The 21,271-nt window shown below is 38.3% G+C and overlaps 1 protein-coding gene across 3 annotated transcripts in view; it reads right to left on the bottom strand.

Moving 5' to 3' along the window:
* Positions 1–343: 343 nt before the first annotated feature.
* The window catches only part of blm (BLM RecQ like helicase), a 41,590-nt gene continuing 20,662 nt past the window's right edge, over positions 344–21,271 (bottom strand). For 2 of the 3 annotated variants that reach the window (XM_047154503.2, XM_017465286.3), the window contains 8 exons: positions 19,767–19,962; positions 12,325–12,515; positions 11,933–12,077; positions 11,656–11,855; positions 11,138–11,333; positions 7,150–7,272; positions 1,235–1,403; positions 344–945 (listed from right to left, as the gene is read on the bottom strand). In XM_047154503.2, the coding sequence (XP_047010459.1) occupies positions 783–945; positions 1,235–1,403; positions 7,150–7,272; positions 11,138–11,333; positions 11,656–11,855; positions 11,933–12,077; positions 12,325–12,515; positions 19,767–19,962 (1,383 nt within the window). In that variant the 3' untranslated portion in view covers positions 344–782. The other variant, XM_053678014.1, reaches the window with a different exon arrangement.

Here is a 21,271-nt window from a genome sequence, read left to right as displayed (position 1 = left end):
CTCAGTGAACAGTGGATAAGTTCAACAAAACAGACTTCATGTAAAAACTGGTTACACAACAGCACTATTTGTTCATGTAGTATTATCACATTTATACAAGGAATGTCACCCAGATGAGGATGGGTTCCCTTTTGAGTCTGGTTCCTCTCAAGGTTTCTTCCTCATATCGTCTCAGGGAGTTTTTCCTTGCCACCCTTGCCTGTGGCTTGCTCATTAGGGACAAATTTATACATTTAAAATATATTCTATATTTAAATATACTCTATATTCTGAATTTATATATTCTGTAAACCAGCTTTGGGATGATGTCCACTGTTAAAAGTGCTATACAAATAAACCTGAATTGAATATATATATTTTTTATTTGTAAAAATCCTTTGCAAACTATACTGATCCCCCCACAGTCTTCAGTGGTTCATTGGTTACTTTGTGTAGATTCATGGCATAAAATCCCAATCAAGTTTATTTCAGTTTGAAGTTGTACCACTAAAATGTGTAAAACAGTAATGGGTAATAAATGGAACTGATCATTGCATCAAAGTTCTAAATTTGTTAATCATTTGTATCAGGGAATATTTTAAATTTCTTTAATTCTAAAAGTAATATAAAAGCAAATAAAAAAATCTGTTGTTTCCATAAACTATACAGTTCAACACAAACTAAATACAAAATAAGGGCTTAATATATACAATAAGAAATACAGGCAGAAAAAGCAGAATATATATACACTTTACAAAAATACACACAGTTTAGCTCAAAGAGAAAATGCTGTGCTTTTGGACTCAGCCAACTTGAGAGAAGGTAGGTCTGAGGAATGGACGCTCAACACTCTGAGGGAGGGGCAGGGCCATGAAGCCAGGTTTCCTCTTTGCTGGAGCTGAAGGAGCATGTTTAGAGACTCGATCTGTACCTAGGTCTCTTCCTTTAGATGAAGACCAGTTTCCACTGCAAAATTAATCCAAATTGAAATGTTCCATATTATTTTGAAAATTTAAGTCTTGCAATATTTCAAACAATTAATCATTAGAAAAATTAAGCTACTTGTTGTTTGGATTCATCAACCTTTAAATATATCTAATTCTATGTAAAGAGATGCTTTCCAGTCACAAAGTCCCAAACTTGGACACATTTCATAAGAGCATAAAAACTGGGATCAGTTATGCAGTGGCATTGTGATAACAATTGTCAAGCTGATTGAGTGTTGTATATGAAGTGATCTAAATCAAATACTGACCGTTTAGAAGAGTTCTGGTTGTTGTAACCCCTGCGCCTTTTGGGGTTCTTTGATAAATGTGTTTTTTTTCTCTTTTCTCCTTGACCTTTGCTGCTCCTGAAGTAGGCAGACATGCTTCCATCTTCGTTATAATAATCAATTGAATGAGAGCCCTCAGCCTGCTCCTCAACTGCAGCGGGAAAGAAAATAATTGTTTACGTATATGAATTATTAGAGATTTGTGTCCGAAACTGTTGTGTATTAATATTTAGAAATTTGAGGCAACAGAACCCCACCTAAAATGAATGAATGAATAAATAAATAAATAAATATAAGAATTTCACTTTTTATTTCCTGATATTTACATCTAGATGTCTTAAACAAGTTTTGTTTGAACCCACCCATTTTTCAAGTGATCAAAAATATTGGAACACGTGACTGACACGTTTCTTGCTGCTCAGATGTGCCCTGTTAGACTAAATGTTTAAACAATTAAGAGCTCTGAATTTCTACTCTTGGTTTGAGCTCTGGATTTCAACTGTGAAGACTGCATTTGTAGTTAAAAAAGATAAACCAACATAAAGATCAGACAGCTGTCTATGGGAGAAAAACAAGTCATTTTGAGCTTAGGAAAGAGGAAAAACCAATCAGAGATGTTGTACATCTGAAATTGTACAAGCACTGGGCATAGCCAATACAACAATCTGGAATGTCCTGAAAAAGAAACAAACAATTGGTTTACCAACAACCAGACAATCAGTGACTAGGGTTGTACAGTATACCGGTACTAAAATAGTATTGCAATACTAAAGCTTCAAAATACTAATAGTACTGTAAATACGGTAGTACCATAAGTAATATTGTCTGTGCGGCAGTTAATACTATTTTCACTAAAACGACACATCTCACTGCTTTTGCAAAAACACAAAGGTTAGTGACACTTCATTTAACCTAAATTCTCCTTCCCCTACTTCACTATCATTAAAGATATAACCTATCAAGTGACCCAACATACTCAAACTAAGGAAGAGACAACCCAGGTGTTGGTCGCAGAGAGCCGTAGGGGAATTTTGTTCCATGCGACTTATAATCCCATGGCTGGTCATTTGGGCCAGCATAAGACACTAAACCCTCTAATGTATCATTTATATTGGCCACCACATTCACAGTGATGTTCGCAGGTGGTGTGTGACATGTCGCGAATGTCAGCTGGTGAATCCAGCAGCCATCCCAAAAGCTCCATTACACATTATCATTAATTGAGGTCCCCTTCAAAAGAATTGGCACGGACCTCGTCGGGCCATTAGAAAGGTACATGTTAGGATAGTCACGTGTTAGTCATAGTGGATTATGCACCGCGATATCCGGAATCAGTGCTTTTTTGCAACATATCAGCACATAGCGTTGTGGAGGAACGCTTCCGTGTTATCTCATAAGTCGGGATCCGGAAAGAGATCCTGACCGATTAGGGCACTACGTTCATGTCACAGACACTTCGAAAACTTTACGAATTATTGGGGATTAAATCGATTCACACCAGCATTTACCATCTGAAGACAGATGGGATGGTCGAACAGTTTAATCACATGCTTAAAAATATGATTTGGAAGTTCGTTCATGATGATGCATGAAATTGGCACAAGTGGCTCCAGCCCTTGTGATTTGTAGTACAAGAGGTCCTACAAGGCTCCAGAGGGTTTGAATTATTGTAGGGGTGCAAGCCTCGCAGTGACTTAGTTGTTATTAGGGAAGAATGGGAGGAGGGACCTTAGAGAGAGAGTTACTTTGTATATTTTGTAAGCTACTAAAAATCACTAATTGGATGTGACAGGTCTAGGTCAAAGGTCATCATCATCATCCTCATCATCATCATTAAATATAGTGATGACAGGTGAAAGGGTCATCATCATCAATCATAATCAATTATAATTATGTTGGTATGTCATCATCAAATATCATTATGTTAAATCCGGCTCCGATGCTTTCCAGACACACACACACACACACACACACACACACACACACACACACAAGTTCTTTCACATAGATTGTGAAACACTCATGAGTCAGGCCTAGGTCAAAAGGTTAATGTTAATTATTGTTGCATGTTCATTCCTATAGCTTTCCCACGAATATCCCCTGTTTAGGCTAACATTCATGAGTCAGGCCTAGGTCAAAAGGTTCATGATAATTATCGTTACATGTTCATACCGATAGCTTTTCCAGGGATATCCCGTGTTTAGGTTGTTATTTGCTTTCCTGAGTTAGGCCTAGGTCAAAAGGTTAATGTTAATTATTGTTGCATGTTCATTCCTATAGGTTTTCTGGTGCATTCCAGACACACACACACACACACACACACATACATAAGGCTGATGAAAAATAAGTAAATGATTACTGATGAATTTCCATACACATCCAACCAAAAATATGACACACACAGACACACACACAGAAAAATACACACTTTTTCCACATTATTTAAAAGGAATTTAAGTGTTATGTACTTAATTGCTATAATTATGAACACAAGTTTTCCAGTAGAATACATCCTGTTAAACCAGGAAAAATTACTAACTTTAAGTTGTATAACAATAGTAACTAAAATCCGGTGTAATTTACAATACAAATATCATGCCAAACATCTCTGTAGATTTTATAGACATAGAAACACTGAATAAAATGAGCAATATAGACAAAAAAGAAACACTCTGCATCTTCTACTTTTGTCCCACTCATAGAACTATCCACAATCCATAGGCTGCTAATTCTGGTCAAAGAGCAAACTGACTACAATGGAACTAGATGGCTATATGTGTGAATGACAAAAGATTTTAAAAAATGTAAAAATAAATAAATAAATAAATAAAAAATTAGCAATACATGAAATTAGATTACACAATGTAGCTAACGTTTACGCGAATAAGCAGAAATGTAATCATGATTTTCTTTCCTATAGCACAAATGAAAAGTCCTCTCTAGATGAGAGGGCTTTTCTAAAGCAATGAATTTGGGACATATCCTCGATTGTGATATGACCAATAGTGGACTCGTGGAGCAGGCTACACCTGCTAAGACAGTTGATAAGACTATTTTGCACTACTATACATAGCTAATGCTAGTTATATTTAGCAGGGTAATTTGAAAATCTACTCTTTATTTTACCGTAGCAGTGGAAAAGAATGAAAAAGTTTCATTTGACAAATCTGCTCATCTAGAGAGGGCTTTTCATTTGTGCTATATGAAAGAAAACCATGATTACATTTCTGCTTATTCATGTAAACGTCAACTACATTGTGTAATCTAATTTCATGTATTGCTAATTAAAAAAATATATATATATATATATATATATCTTTTGTCATTCCCACATATAGCCGTCTAGTTCCACTGTAGTCAGTTTGCTCTTTGACCAGAATTAGCAGCCTTTGGACTGTAGATAATTCTATGAGAAGGATAAAAGTAGAAGATGCAGAGTGTTTCTGGATTTTAGTTACTATTGTTATACAACTTAAAGTTCGTAATTTTTCCTGGATTAACAGGATGTATTCTACTGGAGAAAATCTAATTGGAGCAACGTAATTTTTAAAATGATTGTCAACTTAAAAACTTGCGTTCATAATAATGGTAATTAAGTACATAATACTTAAATTCCTTTTAAATAATTTGAAAAAGTGTGTGTCATATTTTTGGTTGGATGTGTATGGAAATTCATTAGTAATCATTTACTTATTTTTCATCAGCTTTATGTATGTATTTGTGCGTGTTGTATTTTTGGTTGGATGTGTACGGAAATTCATTATTAATCATTTACTTATTTTTTCATCAGCCTTATGTATGTATTTGTGTGTGTGCATGTGAGTCATATTTTTAGTTGAATGTGTATGGAAAATCATTTGTAATCATTTACTTATTTTTCATCAGCCTTATGTATGTATGTGTGTGTGTTGAATGCACCGTAAAAGCTATAGGAATGAACATGCAACAATAATTAACATTAACATTTTGACCTAGGCCTAACTCAGGAAAGCAAATAACAACCTAAACAAGGGATATGCCCGGAAAAGCTATCGGTATGAACATGTAACGATAATTATCATGAACCTTTTGACCTAGACCTAAGTCATGAATGTTAGACTAAACAGGGGATATTCGTGGGAAAGCTATAGGAATGAACATGTAACGAAAATTATCATGAACCTTTTGACCTAGACCTGAGTCATGAGTGTTAGACTAAACAGGGGATATTCGTGGGAAAGCTATCGGAATGAACATGCAACAATAATTAACATTAACCTTTTGACCTAGGCCTAACTCATGAGTGTTTCACAACCTATGTGAAAGGAAAGAACTTGTGTGGGTCTGGAATGCACAGGAACCGGATTTAACATAATTATATTTGATGATGACATACCAAAACAATTATAATTGATTATGATTGTTGATGATGACCCTTTGACCTGTCATCATTATTCTATTTAATGATGATGACCTTTGACCTAGATCTGTCACATCCAATTAGTGATTTTTAGTAGCTTACAAAATATGCAAAATACCTCTCTCTCTCTCTGACCTTCTAAAAGCAAAAATTAAATCCAGTACGTTGTTGACCTCAGAGCAAAACTCAACAGAATGGGGCAATTAACACAGGAGAATTTGCTACAGGAGCAAGAATCCCAGCTGTATAACATGAGAACTCAGCTTCAGTACTTGTCATTTCTGCAGCTCCTTTAATGTTGCTGTTGATCTCTTGGAAGCCAACGTCCTGTTCTTGGTAACGTCACTGTGGTGCTCCATTTTCTCCACTTGTTGATGATGGCCTTCACGGTGTTCCATGGTACATATAATGTTTTAGAAATTTTTTTGTACCCCTTTCCTGATTGATTTCTTTCAACAGTGAGACCCTGTACAGGCTTTGTCAGCTCTTTGCAGACCATGACTTCAGCAATCTGATGGTCTTTATTTGGGGTTAATCAGAATAATTGAAATTCATGACAACTGTATGATAATTATTTTTGAACATGAGATTGAATGTGATTGGTTCATTCTGAACACAGCCACAACCCCAATGATAAAAGGGTGTGCACACTTATGCAACAAGGTTATTGTAACTTTTATTTAATAATGTTTGATTGTTTTTCACTTAATTTTTATACGTTGTAATTTCATATTGAGGGTAGGAAAAGTTCTGACATGATTTATATTTAATTTATTTAATCACAAAAAAAAAAAAAACTTAACAGGGGTGTATAGAATTTTGATATACACTGTATCTTTATGTTAGTTGTAACGCAATCCTAAATGCATATACGTAGCAATATTTACCAACCCCTTTACCATAAAAACTGTGGTGTAGCGAATCAGTCATTGAAGGAAAAACTCCCCTGAATAGTTTGACACCAATTCTGTGATGAAAGGGCAAAAATCCTAGGATAAGATCTCAAAAGTAGGTTTAGCATATTATGCAAATTAGAAATGAAATCTAAGTAGGTGGAGCTGAAGGGTTCTTGTTGCTTTTTCCCAGTTATGGAGAATGCAAGGAATAAGTGAGGGAAAATAATTTTCACTGTAGCACTTATGATTTTTGAAATATGAGCCAAAACTTAAAACAGTTTTAAGTTACAGTGCCACTATAAGGCCCATTGGGCTCATCTCTCTTCCTGTGTAACAGGAAGGAGTACTATATACTGACCAAGTTTCATATCTGTAGGACTTACAGTTTGCAAGGTCTGCAAGGTCAATTTTATCGGGGAAGAAGAATAATCCTAATTAAAACAATAGGGTTCTAAGCATTACATTCTTGGCCTCACAATAAAACAAAACTATACAGATCTAAACTAAACTAATCTGTACTAAACAGCTACAGATAGTGACATTGTGCATAAGATAACCAATCTTTTAAAATAACCAATCTGTTCAGCTTTTCAAGTCCCCACCTGTCAGTTGCCATTTTGAATATTTCTGCAGTAGCTCAATGAGCTCAGATCCATACTTCACCAGTTTGTCCTCAGTCACACCATCGATTTGCAATAGCACCTCAGGGTCAGCAGACAGAGTTTCTGTGCAGCCAAAAAATATATATAAATAAATAAATTAATAAATAAAAAATAAAAATAAAAGTAAAACCATTACTCTTTATGCAGACAACTAATCAAGATGTTGGGGGAAATTTGTCTGTTGAAACAGGAAGCACTAGTAATGCAAGGTACATACCAGCAATATTGCTGCATCATTATAAATTTAATTAATCACTCTAATAAAATCAGTCTTATTAAATGATCCATTTCATAGAATATCCCATTTTTTATTTACAATTTTAATCAGAAATTAAAATAAACCTCAATTGTAGCTGAGAGAAATAATAATCAAAGACATGGTTTCTGAAGGCTTAATGATAAGTTTACTGTAGGTTAACACTCTTCTCTCTCTGTTCCCTCGTTAACACTTTTTCCTCACTGTTCCTTTATTAAGTCTTCCACTACTGCACAAAACCAGTTTCAACCAGGTACGGACAGATAAAGCCCCTCACCATTTGCAAGCATTCATTTGTCTTCTCAAATACCATTTGCGTGCATTTACGTATCTTCACGAATACCATTTGTGCGCATTCCTATGTCTTCCGAATACCACATGGAGCTGTTCCTCTCTTACACTGATATGCTTCCTGTTTTATGCAAATATGCCCTTCCGCTTAGCTAATCAATAGTTAACCCAGTGTCTCTGTTGTGTGTCAAGCACGATACATATACTCCGTTTTTCTTTGAATAAAGAGAGATCTTGCCATTTGAATTTTGTGTGTTTCTGTGTGTCATTTGGCAACTCTCCCAAGCGCTTGATACAGGAAGTTTGTAGTGGGGCGAGGGTGCATTCTTTTATTGTGTACTATAGCTTTCTCTTTTCTTAAAAATCTCAACCTGAAGATCACATTCCTAACAGTTTTCTGGGGGCTCATCCAGGATATATACTGAGAGGTAAGAATAATTTTGAATTAGTTTGTTCTGCTTTTAAATAGATACATCTCATTTATCCCAATTGAACTATATAAATATAATTATATTATATGTATTATGCGTTGCATAAATATTCACTGGTGTTCTATGGAAGCAATTGGGAGTAACGGTTAGTTGAATTTGAACGTGAAAAGGCTCTGGCTGCTTTGGTGGTGGGTCCCCCAGCTTTATTGTGAAAAAGGCTCCGACTGCCATGGTGGATTCCCCCTGGCTTTAAAATGAAAAATGCTCCGGCCACCGTGGTGGGGTTTTCCCTGGCTGTATTGTAAGTGCTTGTTAATATAACCTTATTTTCAAAGAATGTTGAAATAGCAGGATAAACTGAGTCCGTCTCGGTCACGCACTATTACTTTCTTTATCTCTGATCCTCTTGCTGTTTGAACATACTTTACCACCGCGCTGCACCTCCCTGTTGTCTTTGTTGTGTGTTCTGTATGTAAATCATTAGACATGGGTGGAAGTGGTCGATCTAAATCAGTGATTGCACTCAAACTGACAATTTTTCAGGAAGTACAGCTGACTCCATTACAGTAACTCAGTAACTTTGACACTCATACTCAGTCAATCATTCTGGCAGCATTTGTCTAGGTTCATAATTGTTTGGTGGACGAGATGGCTAAGTGAGTTGCCAAAGAGGGTTCACCCTCTCCTCATGTCCATGACGCCACATTCAAAGTCTCAATTATCTCCTTCTGAAATCTTAATCTTAGTTGGGAGTTCGAAAACTCCACACACATCGTAGTGGGTGGCCAAGAACAGAAACTACACAAATATTTCTGATGACAAAATACAGTGCTGTGAAAAAATATTTGCCACATCCTGATTTCTTCTGTTGATGTGTAGACCTCAAACTAAATTGTTTCAGAAATTAAAACAGAATCTAAGATAAAACAAAGACAACCTGAGTAAACACAAAATACAGTTTTTAAATGATAGTTATTAATTGAAACAAAAAAGGTCATCCAATTTCAGCTGGGCCTGTGTGAAAATGTATTTGCACCTGTAGTTACTAATTCCCAAAATCTATGAAACTGCATTCATAATGGGGTTCGGCTGGACTAGATGCAACCAGGCCTGATTACTGCAAACCCTGTTCAATCAAATCAACACTTAAATAGAACTTTTTCAACAGCATGAAGTTGGTTAAAAGGTCTTACCCAGTAACACACTATGCCAAAATTGAAAGATATTCCAGAAATGATGAGGAAGAAGGTGATTGAAATACACCAGTCTGGGAAGGGTTACAAAGCCTTTTCAAAGGCTCTGGGACGCCAAAGGACCACAGTGAGAGCCACTATCTCCAAATAGAAAAAAGCACAATAGTGAACCTTCCCAGAAGTGGCCGACCTTCCCAAATTACTCCAAGAGCACAACAACTACTCATCCAGCAAGTCACAAAAGAGCTAAGGACAACAAAGGATCTACAGGCCTCTCTTGCATAAATAAAGGTCACTGTTCACTATCAGAAAGACACTGGCCCAAAATGGCATCCATGGAAGGGTGGCAAGGTGAAAACCACAGCTAACTGAGAAGAACATTAGTGCTCATTTGAATTTTGACAAAACCCAAATCAAACCGTTTGGGAGAATGATCTGTGGACTGATGAGGCAAAAGTGGAACTGTTTGGATGACAGGGGTCCCATTACATCTGGCATAAACCAAACACAGAATTCCACAAAATAAACATCCCTACGGTCAAGCATAGTGGTGGAACTGTGATGGTGTGGGGGTGCTTTGCTTTGCTATAGGGCCTGGGCAACTTGCAATAATTTAGGGGAAACTTGAACTCTGCATATTTTTTTCCCAAATCAAATAGAGGGGGGGGGAAATTATCACTCAATGTTGAGGAAAATATTATGGAATTACCTTCTAATTTGGAATTTCTAAAACAAATACTAGCATATATCTAAAATGCAAATTAGTCTGCAGTTAAGAGAGTGCTTACAGACCTAAACCTTTGACTTTTTGAAAGGAAACATGGCCCCAACAAGAGAGTTGTCGATTGAAACAACAAAGAATTATAAAACTTGTTCAAGAATGAAATCCAACCAAGAATGTGGCAAAAGATGTTGGTTGCTCTCAGTCAGCTGTATTTAAAATTTGGTGCAAGTAAAAACAAAACATATATATGAATAAATATAAAATAAATAAATAAATGAGTTTTTATTTTAGCACTTCCATCAGTGAAACAACTCAATACAGCCTTGTTCTGTCGTGTTGTTGCAATGAGAGACAGCCTGAGGGCGCTGTGGGATTGTATTGTAACTGCATCAAGCAGAGAGGAGAAGAAGTGGATAATAAAGAGATGGAGTTAAACATGGTCGCACATTTCTCTCACAAATAATTTATTTCTTTTACAATTGTAGTATACCACAAGCCTGTAAAATGTTGACAAGGATGCAATTATTTGTTTCATTATTGTAACCTCCCCAATTTTACAAAAATGTATAATACATTTATCGTAAACATCAATGTGACCATCACAGTTTAACAGTTTAAGCTTTGATCTCTTAGCAACTACATAAGGCAATGTAACTGCGAGAGATAACAGTGGAGAAACAATGGTAGCACTGAAAAGTAGATGACTGAAGGCCATCCTCCATGTTCAAGTAATTTAGTAATTTCTGGTTATCAACAGAGAAAACTGGCACCAAATATCTATTTTAATTCATATTTTAGGCTTTCCAGGGTGGCTTGTAGAACACCATGTTTTAGGGTATGGTTTCTCCACTGACTCAATAAAGCTATACATTAATTTTATTGATGTTATTATAACAAACTTTAGCTCTCAAAATGATGGAAAAGTTGAAAGAGAATAAAAAATACAAATTTTGTTTGCTTCAGGGGTCTTAAACAGCCTTTAGTTTCAGAGATGGAAAAGTGAGGAATTTGTGCTGAGGCAGTGTAAACTTACCAGCAATCTTTTTTAGAGTGGCTGTGGAGAAGATGTTGTAGTAATGAAGACCAAACACTTTCCCAAGCTTTTTGCACAGCTCATTAAGCTCTTCCAGACATTTCTTCACCATTTCCTCCCTCTTAGAGACACTCTTAGTCACAGTGGCTTTCTGCTTTCTAATGCTAGAGGCACTCTCAGTCTCGTGGAAATTCACCTGCAATAAGAACATGTTTAAAAATAAAAAAAAATTAAAACCGATTTAAATAAATAACCAAGGAACCAATTAGTATAATGTAATTGAGACCATGGAAACAAACAAACAAACAAAAAAACTCGGTGTTGCTTGGATTAAATTTTTCTTTCATTAAAAAACAACTGGAAACACTTGCAATGCACTACATAGAAAAAAGTTGATAAAATAACAATGTGGTTTATTAAAGCCTGTGCCTCAAAAAAATAATAATAATAATAAAAAAAAAAACTAGTAATAATGCAACTACTTCCAGAGCACTTCCTAAAGATAAAGAAGTCCTAACCTGCATGATGCCACTGAGGACGTCCATGGCTTTAAGGCCAGCTGATATGTAGGCCACAGCTTGTCCATTATTAGTAATGTACAGGTCCTCCATGAGAATGTGGTCCAGCACTAGTTTCTTAAAGAGCCTTTCTGCATTGTGTTTGGAGTACGCTGCTCCAATCCCATACATGCCTGACTTGATTCGGGCGCTTTTCAAGCCTGTGGAGAGTTTACTGTCAACATTTATTATATGTAATTTCACTGAACTTAAGAACACTAACTGCTGACACACTTACCTAGAAAAATGTCAACCAGCATGTTTAAAGTGAGTCTGCTTTGCTGGAAAGATCTGACACGTTTGCCACCGACCTTCTCACAATTTTCCTGTATGAACCGCACAATCTTCTTCACATCCTCAGTCACATTTCTTGCACTGTATTGCTAAAAGAACAAAATTTATACAATTTTACCATATACATCAACTATCATTTTTATACCAACTACATATTTAGTAAGATATATGAAAGAAATATGATCAAAATAAGCATAGAGAAAACTTTCCTACACATCCCAACCTTTCCCTTTGGTTCTCCGACTCCCATCCAGTTATATTTAAAATCAGGGGAAATAGTGGGTGCTTAATTAAATAAAACAGCAGCCTACTTTCTAGATGACTTAAGGGGCTTACCTGTGGTCGGGCACAGTTGTCACAGATGACCTCTGGATGCTGCTTGCAGAAATCCGTATTAAATTTGTGCTCTCCGAAGTATGCAAGAAGCTGGATCCTCCTACACTCAGTCACATTTTCACAGAAATGTACCATGCTGTGCAGGTTGTTTATGTGAGTGGCTTTGGATTGGTGGTTGCCTTCTTTGTCCACTGAAGTGAAATTATGAAACCATTGTTATTACAATACCATGGTAATTGATCGTAATAAATTATCTGACAGTGTGTGTTTACTATTAATTAGACCACAGCACAATTGAATACTTGAATCAGTTTAGTCAGGTGTGGATTAATTTTATACAACAGTCCTAGCTGTCACAAACAATAGGTTTATAAATGTTATTGTTTCTATAGTAACAGCTCATACACAGGCACTAATATGGTAGACAGTCCACATAATATAAGCCTAATAATTATATATTTAAAAAAAAAAAAAAAGTGTGGTTTAACAAAAAATTTTTTATGAGCATTATGAGACTTTTTTTAAAGAGCCGTTTACGTAACATTTATAGAAGGAGCCTCAGGTATCAGCACTATGTAATGGTCATGGTAATTACATACTTTGTAAATTTTCCAGTCATGTGAAAGATGTTCACACTATTTCTCTGTAAAATTACAAGCCACGTATTTTTGGTCTTATTAACTTCAAGACAGAATACAGCCTGACACTGGGTTGCTGCACACTTAGTAAAATCTAATTCAAGACTTTTTAAGACCCAAACAAAGAAAAAACAATACCATTTTTGCACAGCAGAAAAAACAGCCAATAACACAGGTTTAACATATTAATTTTATTTAATAAAAATTGTTACATAACATCAAAACTGATACATCTCAGCATTATATTTTCTCGTAGCTCAGAAGCCTTTCTCTCAATTTCCTTATCAAAGTCATCTAGCTCCTCTCTCTTCTCCTTGCAGCGTCTTCTCAGTGTTAGACTTTGTAATCAGTTCTGCCATATTTGTCCCTGTCGTACTCTCAGCTTTTTCTGAAAAGCTGTCTACATCTTTTTCTAGGGTCTCATACACTGTGGATGGTTTTTTTCTTCCATAAAACTTCAAGTTCATCTTCAGCCATTTTTCTTCTGTTGATCTTCAGGTGATGAGGTGCTCATGTGCTGATGCAAAAACATGTCAACTCTACAGTTTGATTCTGTGAGATTGAAGTCCTTGAAGCTTGCTGCTCTGGCCTCATTGAAGAGGAATGTCTCAAACTGCTGTGCAATCACATGACCTGTATTTAAAAGAAAGAAAGTCAATATTGGCAGTTGCTTACACGTTGAACCTATTCTAATGCAAAATACTAACCCCATTAAAACTGTTAAGAGCAAAATTCTTTTAGAAACAGTATCCAGACTGTATTGAAAAGTATTTCAAAAGGCAGAATGAGTAGGAATTTCCAAAAATGCAACGTACAGACTTGTACAAAAGTAATCTCTCTCAACCATGACCGACTAGAGGTGTATGTGGTATCTGTACCTCAAGAAACCCTGCCCTCTGCCTGTATTTTCTTACTTTGCTGAGTTCTAGATGTTTTCTAAAATTAACCCTAAAATTGGGAACACAACTTGTTTATATTTTGGCTGTAATTTTCTTGCAGTTTGAGAGTCCAACATGTTTTGCAAAATATATGTATTTCTGGCTTACCTTGAATTTGTCCAATAACTCCTCAGCTGTGGAATGGTCCAGGTTCTGAGAACCATAGTAGCGGGAGCAAGTGTACGTTCCCTTTTCATCTGTGGCTTAGTGGTTAGCATGTTTGCGTCACACCTCCAGGGTCGGGGGTTCGAGTCCCACCGTGGCCCTGTGTGTGCGGAGTTTGCACGTTCTCCCCGTGGTGCGGGGATTTCCTCCGGGTACTCCGGTTTCCTCCCCCAGTCCAGAGACATGCATGGTAGGCTGATTGGCATGTACAAAGTGTCCGTAGTGTATGAATGGGTGTGTGAGTGTGTATGTGATTGTGCCCTGCGATGGATTGACAACCTGTCCAGGGTGTACCCCGCCTCATGACCGATGCTCCCTGGGATAGGCTCCAGGTTTCCCCGTGACCCTGAAAAGGATTAAGCGGTATAGAAGATGGATGGATAATGACGAACGATTAGTCATTAACTTTTGTGGTCAGTTGTCTTTTAATAAATGGTGCCATACCAAAGCTGGCTATGTATGCGTTTAATCTCTGCCACAGGTGAATGTCTTTACATGTTCCGAATCAGGAAACACTGTCCTGAAAATTGTGTGCATATCAAAGTTTGAATTGTATGAATTGTGTTGGCTTATTGTGTGCAGAACCCACAACACTTCAGCCCTCAGAGTACCAGCCTACGAAAAACTTGACAAAATACTTGATTGAACACTAATTATTTCTTTTTGGATACACCTGTGCTGTTTGCGTAATTGTTTGATATACATGAGTGAATTTCTTGAACCAAAGATCAAAAGGTTAAACAAATAATAAAATATTTCACAGCCTTCTTTGCTCATATTTACCAAAAGGTGCCAATATTAGTGGAGAGCACTGGATCTCTGAGCTTTAAACAGTCTCACCTTAGACTTAATTTGCTGGGATGCTCAATCCTGGGAAGATTGGCAACTGTCTTGAAGGCTCTCCATTGGTAAACAAACCTCACTGTCGAATGGTGAATTTCAAACCGCTTGGAGCTGGCCTTATAACCTTTCTGTAGTGATTTTTTACCAATGATGTAGTGCGTTTCGGTCACACGTAACTTAAGGTGGGTGTATTAGTGTGACAGATGACCCCTCCCTCCATTTACCTCAGGGCACCAGCTAAGGAATTTCACCTTAGCAGTGTGAGAACAATCCAAAAAGACTGTTCAATAAATTAGAATTAACGTGAATTGGAGGGAGGTTGCCAACTGACTTATCTGAAGGATTTGTGAGATTCTGGATAACTGATAGAGCCTCTGATCATCAACACAAGGAAAACACAGTTGTAAAAAAATTAATTGTATTAACACTGGATATGCAAGAGTAAATATCACAACTACTAAAATATACTAATAAATGAATATGCACTGCTAATGAATAATAAGCTAATGACTAAACAAAACATGCCAAATTAACATGAAAAACAATACATGAGGTGAACACAGAATGGATAAATGCAATGCTGTAGGGTTGAATGTAGCAATGGAAGAGAATTATATGGTAGCAAACATCTTAGGGAAACCACTTAAAGGTTCTGGCAAATGACGATAAATAAATTCAGGTTCGAAATTAAGAACGAGGAGGTGCCGATCGGGGACCTACCTTTATCCCTTTCTGATTAGGAGGAGATTATAATCTGTTGCGTTTCCATTCACGCAATGTGATTGGCTGTTGTCGCCAGAAATGGCACCTGAGTGCTCCAGAACACCAAACTGCTACAAGTTCTGCTTTTATAGAAGTATTGACACTTTTTGATTAATAACTAATCTTGTGCACTTCATTAGTAATACTTGACTAATTATGGTCTTAATGATTATGGAAGTAGGAAGGGTGTACTTATTTTTCTCCCACCTGGCTTCTGAATGTTGGTTTACTTTTTTGGGGGAAATAACACTGAAATCTGTTGGGGGTTTTTTTGTCACCAGAGGTTATTTGTTTGTTTACAAAAGGTGGTGAGGACCACACAGTATGTCATACAATAATGAATTAAAATCTGTAATCATTAGCAAAACCCTGTGGTATGACACACAGGAAAAACACACTTCAGACCATGCTGTTGTATGAAAATAATATACTTTCGGGTGGTAAGGCATCACAGCATAATTGAATTGAAGCACCATTTGCAGGAGACTGCTTTTTTCTGATGGGTTCAAGCTGACTCAAATAAACACTCTTTAAAACTGGGGTGCGCAGAAAAGTATCTCTGAACACACAACACGTCAAACCTTAGGTGGATGGGCTACAACATCAGATGATCACATCAGGTTCCACTCAGCCTAGAACAGGAATCTGTGGCTACAGTGGGCACAGGCTCCCCAGAACTGGACAGTTAAAGATTGGAAAAAGACCAGGTGGGAGTTTTCCCCCCAATTTCAACTGTCCAGTTTTGGGGAACCTATGCCCACTGTAACCTCAAATTCCCGTTATTTGAGTTACCCGAGCCTTCCTGTCAGCTCGAACCAGTTTGTCCGTTCTCCTCAGACCTCGCTCACAAAAAGACATTTCTACCAGCAGAAGCGCCACTCAGAGGATGCTTTTTGTTTTTCCCCTCACCAATCTGTTTCTGCATATTTTTTTTAATGCATTAAACTGCTGCCCCATAGTTAGCTGAATAGATAATTGAATAAATCTGTAGGTGTAACAAATAACCTATTAATCTCTAAGAGAGACCCCAATTACTTACCATGAACTAACAAAGAAAAGACAATCCATATGCCCTCCAAGAGACAAGGTGAAAGATGGGCCTAATCAGATGGATCCTACGGAAATGACAGGAAAGAATATGGATAATGAGAGGAGCGTGGGGATATGTGGGTGTGGCTGAAAATCGTCAAAATCAGAAAAGAGGGACCAAAAGCCAGGTTGAAAACCACAGCGCCAATGGACCCATCATTGCTGAGGGAAGGCAGGTGGGTGAGGAGGAAGACTCTGTAGTGGAGAGCGACCCATCTTGTGAGCACCAAGGAAACACACCCACATATCCCAATAGAGCAGAGCCAAGAAGAGCAGGCATCAGCTAGGAAGGACAAAATCAAGTGGCCAAAGGGTAGTGAGGCAATTGCATGGCAAAGACTGAATGCGTACCTTAGTGGAATACCGGAGAGATTACTGCAAGGGGGAGGACATCTCCAAAATAATTGGAGGTAGGCAACACCGGGTGAGAAAGAAGGGCTCGAAGCGCTGTGGAAGAATGTCATGCAGAGGCTTGCCAGCCTGTGGAGTGCTGAGCACATCCAAAGGCGCAGGAAGAGGAATGAGAAGGGATGCACCAATTTCTACAAGAATCCCTACACGCATGCCAGGCAGCTGTTGGAGGAAGCAACGGTTGGGAAGCTAGAAACAACCAGGGACAAGCTTGAAGAATACATCAGAAGGCAGTAGAGACCCAGCAAGGAATGAGCCATTATGTTCACCAGGGTACATACCTCGTCCAGCCCTACCCATGTCTCAGTTTAACATCTTGCCCCCCAAGCGGAGCAAAGTCAGATAGATCGTTAAAAAAAGAGGCCAGATCATCAGAAGCTCCAGGCCCCAATGGGATACCCTTCAAGCTCTATAAGAACTGCCCAGCGGTGCTGAAGCTACAGTGCTCATGCAACGACTGGCAACAGCTGAGCAAAGCCAGCTTCCAGGAAAGTTCAAGGTGTATCAGAATAATGTGGCCATTGAAATACCCTTATCCACAATAAGTAAGATGGATGGGAAAGCAAACTCTCATCCAAAAGTGGCTGGGCTTGAAACTGAAACTGGTCTCTTTGGAAAGGACATCTTACAGCTGCTGTTGCAATCAATCAGCATGGGCTACAAGCAGGAGAAGACCAGGCTAGTGCTGGAGCTGAGGGAGTCCACTGACCAGGCAGTGTGAGATGCAAATGTACAGGTTCACACAGGCCGCAAGTGGAAAATCCATGCTAAAGTCTATCTGGCAATTAGCAGGCAGCAGCACAAAGATCATCGGCAGAGTCCAGACAGGAAGAACAGGTCTTGGGTGGGGCTCCACATGTGTGGTCCAAGGCCAGCAGGAAAGAGAGGATGTAACAGGTAGTAACAACTGGTAGTGTCTGAGGTGAAAAGGATGGAGGATGAGTGCTATAAGATCAAGGCTGTAGCACAGGGACAACAGGGTGGCTGGACAATGTATGAAGGCGTTGTTGGCAGAAACATCAGCATGGCAAATCTGGGACCATCCCACAAGCCAGGCTTAGTTTTCTGATGAGGGCAACATAGAACACACTCCCCTGCCCACTGAACCTGCACCAGTGGTAAGACCAGGAAGAATGCTGTCCCCTCTGTAGCAGTAAAAAATGTAAATCTCTAGCACATCTTGTCAGGCTGCAAGATTGCACTCTCCGAAGGGGAGAATCTGTCCTGAGCAGATTGGCCCAGGTGCTGGAGGGGAACAGACAGGTCATAAGCAGAGGTCATCCTCCACCAGTGTGTCAGGACATCCAATTTGTCAGAGAAGGTGGGGGCAACACAAGCACCATTCCAAGAGCTCCATCAAGGATAATTCCTTTAACCCAGGACTGGAGAATGCAAGTTGATCTTGACAAAGCTCCAGTTTGCTAGTGAGAGCACCAATACAAGTCTCCACCCCGATATAGTGATGTGGTCCAGTGTTTAAAAAAAAAAATTAAAATAAATAAATAAATAATTAAAAAAAAAAGGGCCAGATCATCAGAAGCTCCAGGCCCCAATGGGATACCCTTCAAGCTCTATAAGGACTGCCCTCCACCCTGATATAGTGATGTGAACCATCATCTACCAAATAGAAGTAGGATGCCGTGGCTTTTTTGGAACATCAACTGTTTGCCTCCTGAGGGATATGGACGTAACTGGAGCAAACCAGCAGAAGGCCCTAAAAGACCTGGTTGAAGAGGAACGCAGCTTTTGGCTCTGGGTGAGGAGAATGGAGAAGTGGTGGGGTAGTAATATCTAACCCAAGGTCTAGTTGCAGGGGGTGGCAGGGAGACGTCCCTGCCACTGCTCTGCCATCAGGAGATGTTCTGGAGTTAAAGAAGTGAAATGTTGTGCAGTGGTACCCGGCTGATGACCCTACAACTGACCTATGCCATATGGAACCAGTGGCACTGAGCATGTGGTGCCAGTGGGGCTTGTCATAGCCTTAGTTATTGGGAAGGTCTGTGTGGCACTGGTTGTTTTAGGCCAGCATTCCAGAGTGGTATTAGGTGTAACAGAATCCATATGGAACCAGTGGCACTGAGCATGCATTAACAGTGTCAGTGGGGCTTGCTACAGCCTTAGTCTCTGGGGAGGCCTGTATAGTATTGGCTGCGTTAGGCATGGTGGCAAGGCTGAAGGAAAAGCTTGTGGAGGTGCCAAAGGCAGTAATGCCATAGCAGGTCAACATCTACCTGTGTAATCAATAAAGTGGCCGGTAAGTATATGTTATATGTGCACTAAAATTGACTATGTATTAACACATATAAAACTTATAAAACGCATAATACAAAAAGGCATATCTCTGGATTGCGATAAGACATTCTCAGGTTTATGAGCTCAATTTCCTGTTGATTGTCATCTCTGAAGGTGAGCAGCATCTTACATGTACTGTACACTTTCCATGATTTGTGCATACATAATGTTTCTATATACCTATTCAAAGTTATACATACAGAAGGCCCCAAATGCTTGAAACACCTGAAATACAGGACAAAAACCCTAATGAAATAAAGACAAGAACAGTACAACTGTCCTACTAAAGTGTAGGTGTACATACTGGCTATTAGTCGTTTGATGCGAATTACATCTGTGTAAGAATAGAAGAGAATGCAGTGGGAGATTTCTCCATCCCGGCCAGCTCTGCCTGATTCTTGGTAGTAGCCCTCCACTGACTTGGGTAAGCTGGCATGGATCACATAACGTACATCAGGCTTGTCAATGCCCATGCCAAATGCAATGGTGGCACATATGACCTATATAGGATGTAAATTAACCAAACAGATGGCAAATATTAGTAATTTAGATCCACATTAACTACATTAGCATGTCACTTATTAGATACATAGTAAACTTGAATCACATTTGCAATGCATGACAAAAGTTCCATGTCCATAAACATTGTATACACACAAAAATGGATCTGGAATGCATGTACGCAACATCCCAAGCAGAAATTGGGATTATAAAGACATAATTGGAACAAGATTAGGCATATGTATTTATGGAACCTAAGACCCACGCCTAGAGCCATGTGTAACCGTTATTTATATATTTAAAAAAAAAAAGGAAAAAAAAAGGGGGGAAGAGGGAAAAAAAAAAAAGAATTAGCAACTCTCCAGGGATATATAGAGAATTACAGCTAAATGCACAAATCACCACTCTCATTACACTTCATATAAAATTATGCAGCTCCATAATAACTGTATATAGGCTACTTGGACATGAGAAACTTTAAAGCACAATAGCATTTTTGAGTTTCTCTATTATCAATTTGTGTAGACTGGTTAATTAACCTGTTTCTATGTATTGATATTAATTGCTCCAATTAACTATTTGCAGTCTATAGTTGTTTTTTTTTAATCCCCTCTCTGAACAAATAGTAAATCGATATATATTGGTATTGTGAGTAATTGCAGGCTGCAAACAGTTGTGAACTAATTTCACACATTCACAATATAATAATAGGCTATATAATGATCTAAATAGGCTCTGTCTTTACCATAGACAGATCTAAAACGGTCTATGGCACAATGGCATTTCAAGTATTGTTACAAGACCACACCAAACAATAAGATAAGACTGTCACAGATATCCCACCCATCCATAAGCTCAATCATGTCAGTCATATTGGGTGGCATAATTAAATTGGCAAATTGGTACATCAGAGCTCCTTAAATGGTGAAGGAAGAGGTCACCATCAACACACAGTATGCAGCAATGTCTGGTTTTCCAAATGTAATCAGAGCAAATGACTGCACTCCTCTTGCTATAAGGGCACCAAGTCAGAATTTCAACAATTCAAAGCAATTTAATTATATAAATGAGCAACTCATTTTAATTCCCTAACCCAAATAGCGCACAGGACACAAGCTACAATGATGCGCACTCTCTCACACACTCAGGCTGAATCACTGACCTGCTTAATGTGCAATGCCGCTGTCTAGATGCAACAGGTGGAAGAATGCTATACCAACCAGCAAAAGTCTACCAGACTGTGAGATCATTTGAGGTGCTACACAACATGGCCCAGGAGAAAGGGCTCTCCCTCTTCAACTAGATTAA

The sequence above is a fragment of the Ictalurus punctatus genome, chromosome 4, assembly GCF_001660625.3.
Source record: "Ictalurus punctatus breed USDA103 chromosome 4, Coco_2.0, whole genome shotgun sequence".
Lineage (NCBI taxonomy): Eukaryota > Metazoa > Chordata > Actinopteri > Siluriformes > Ictaluridae > Ictalurus > Ictalurus punctatus.
This window is presented reverse-complemented; position numbering and strand designations above follow the sequence as displayed.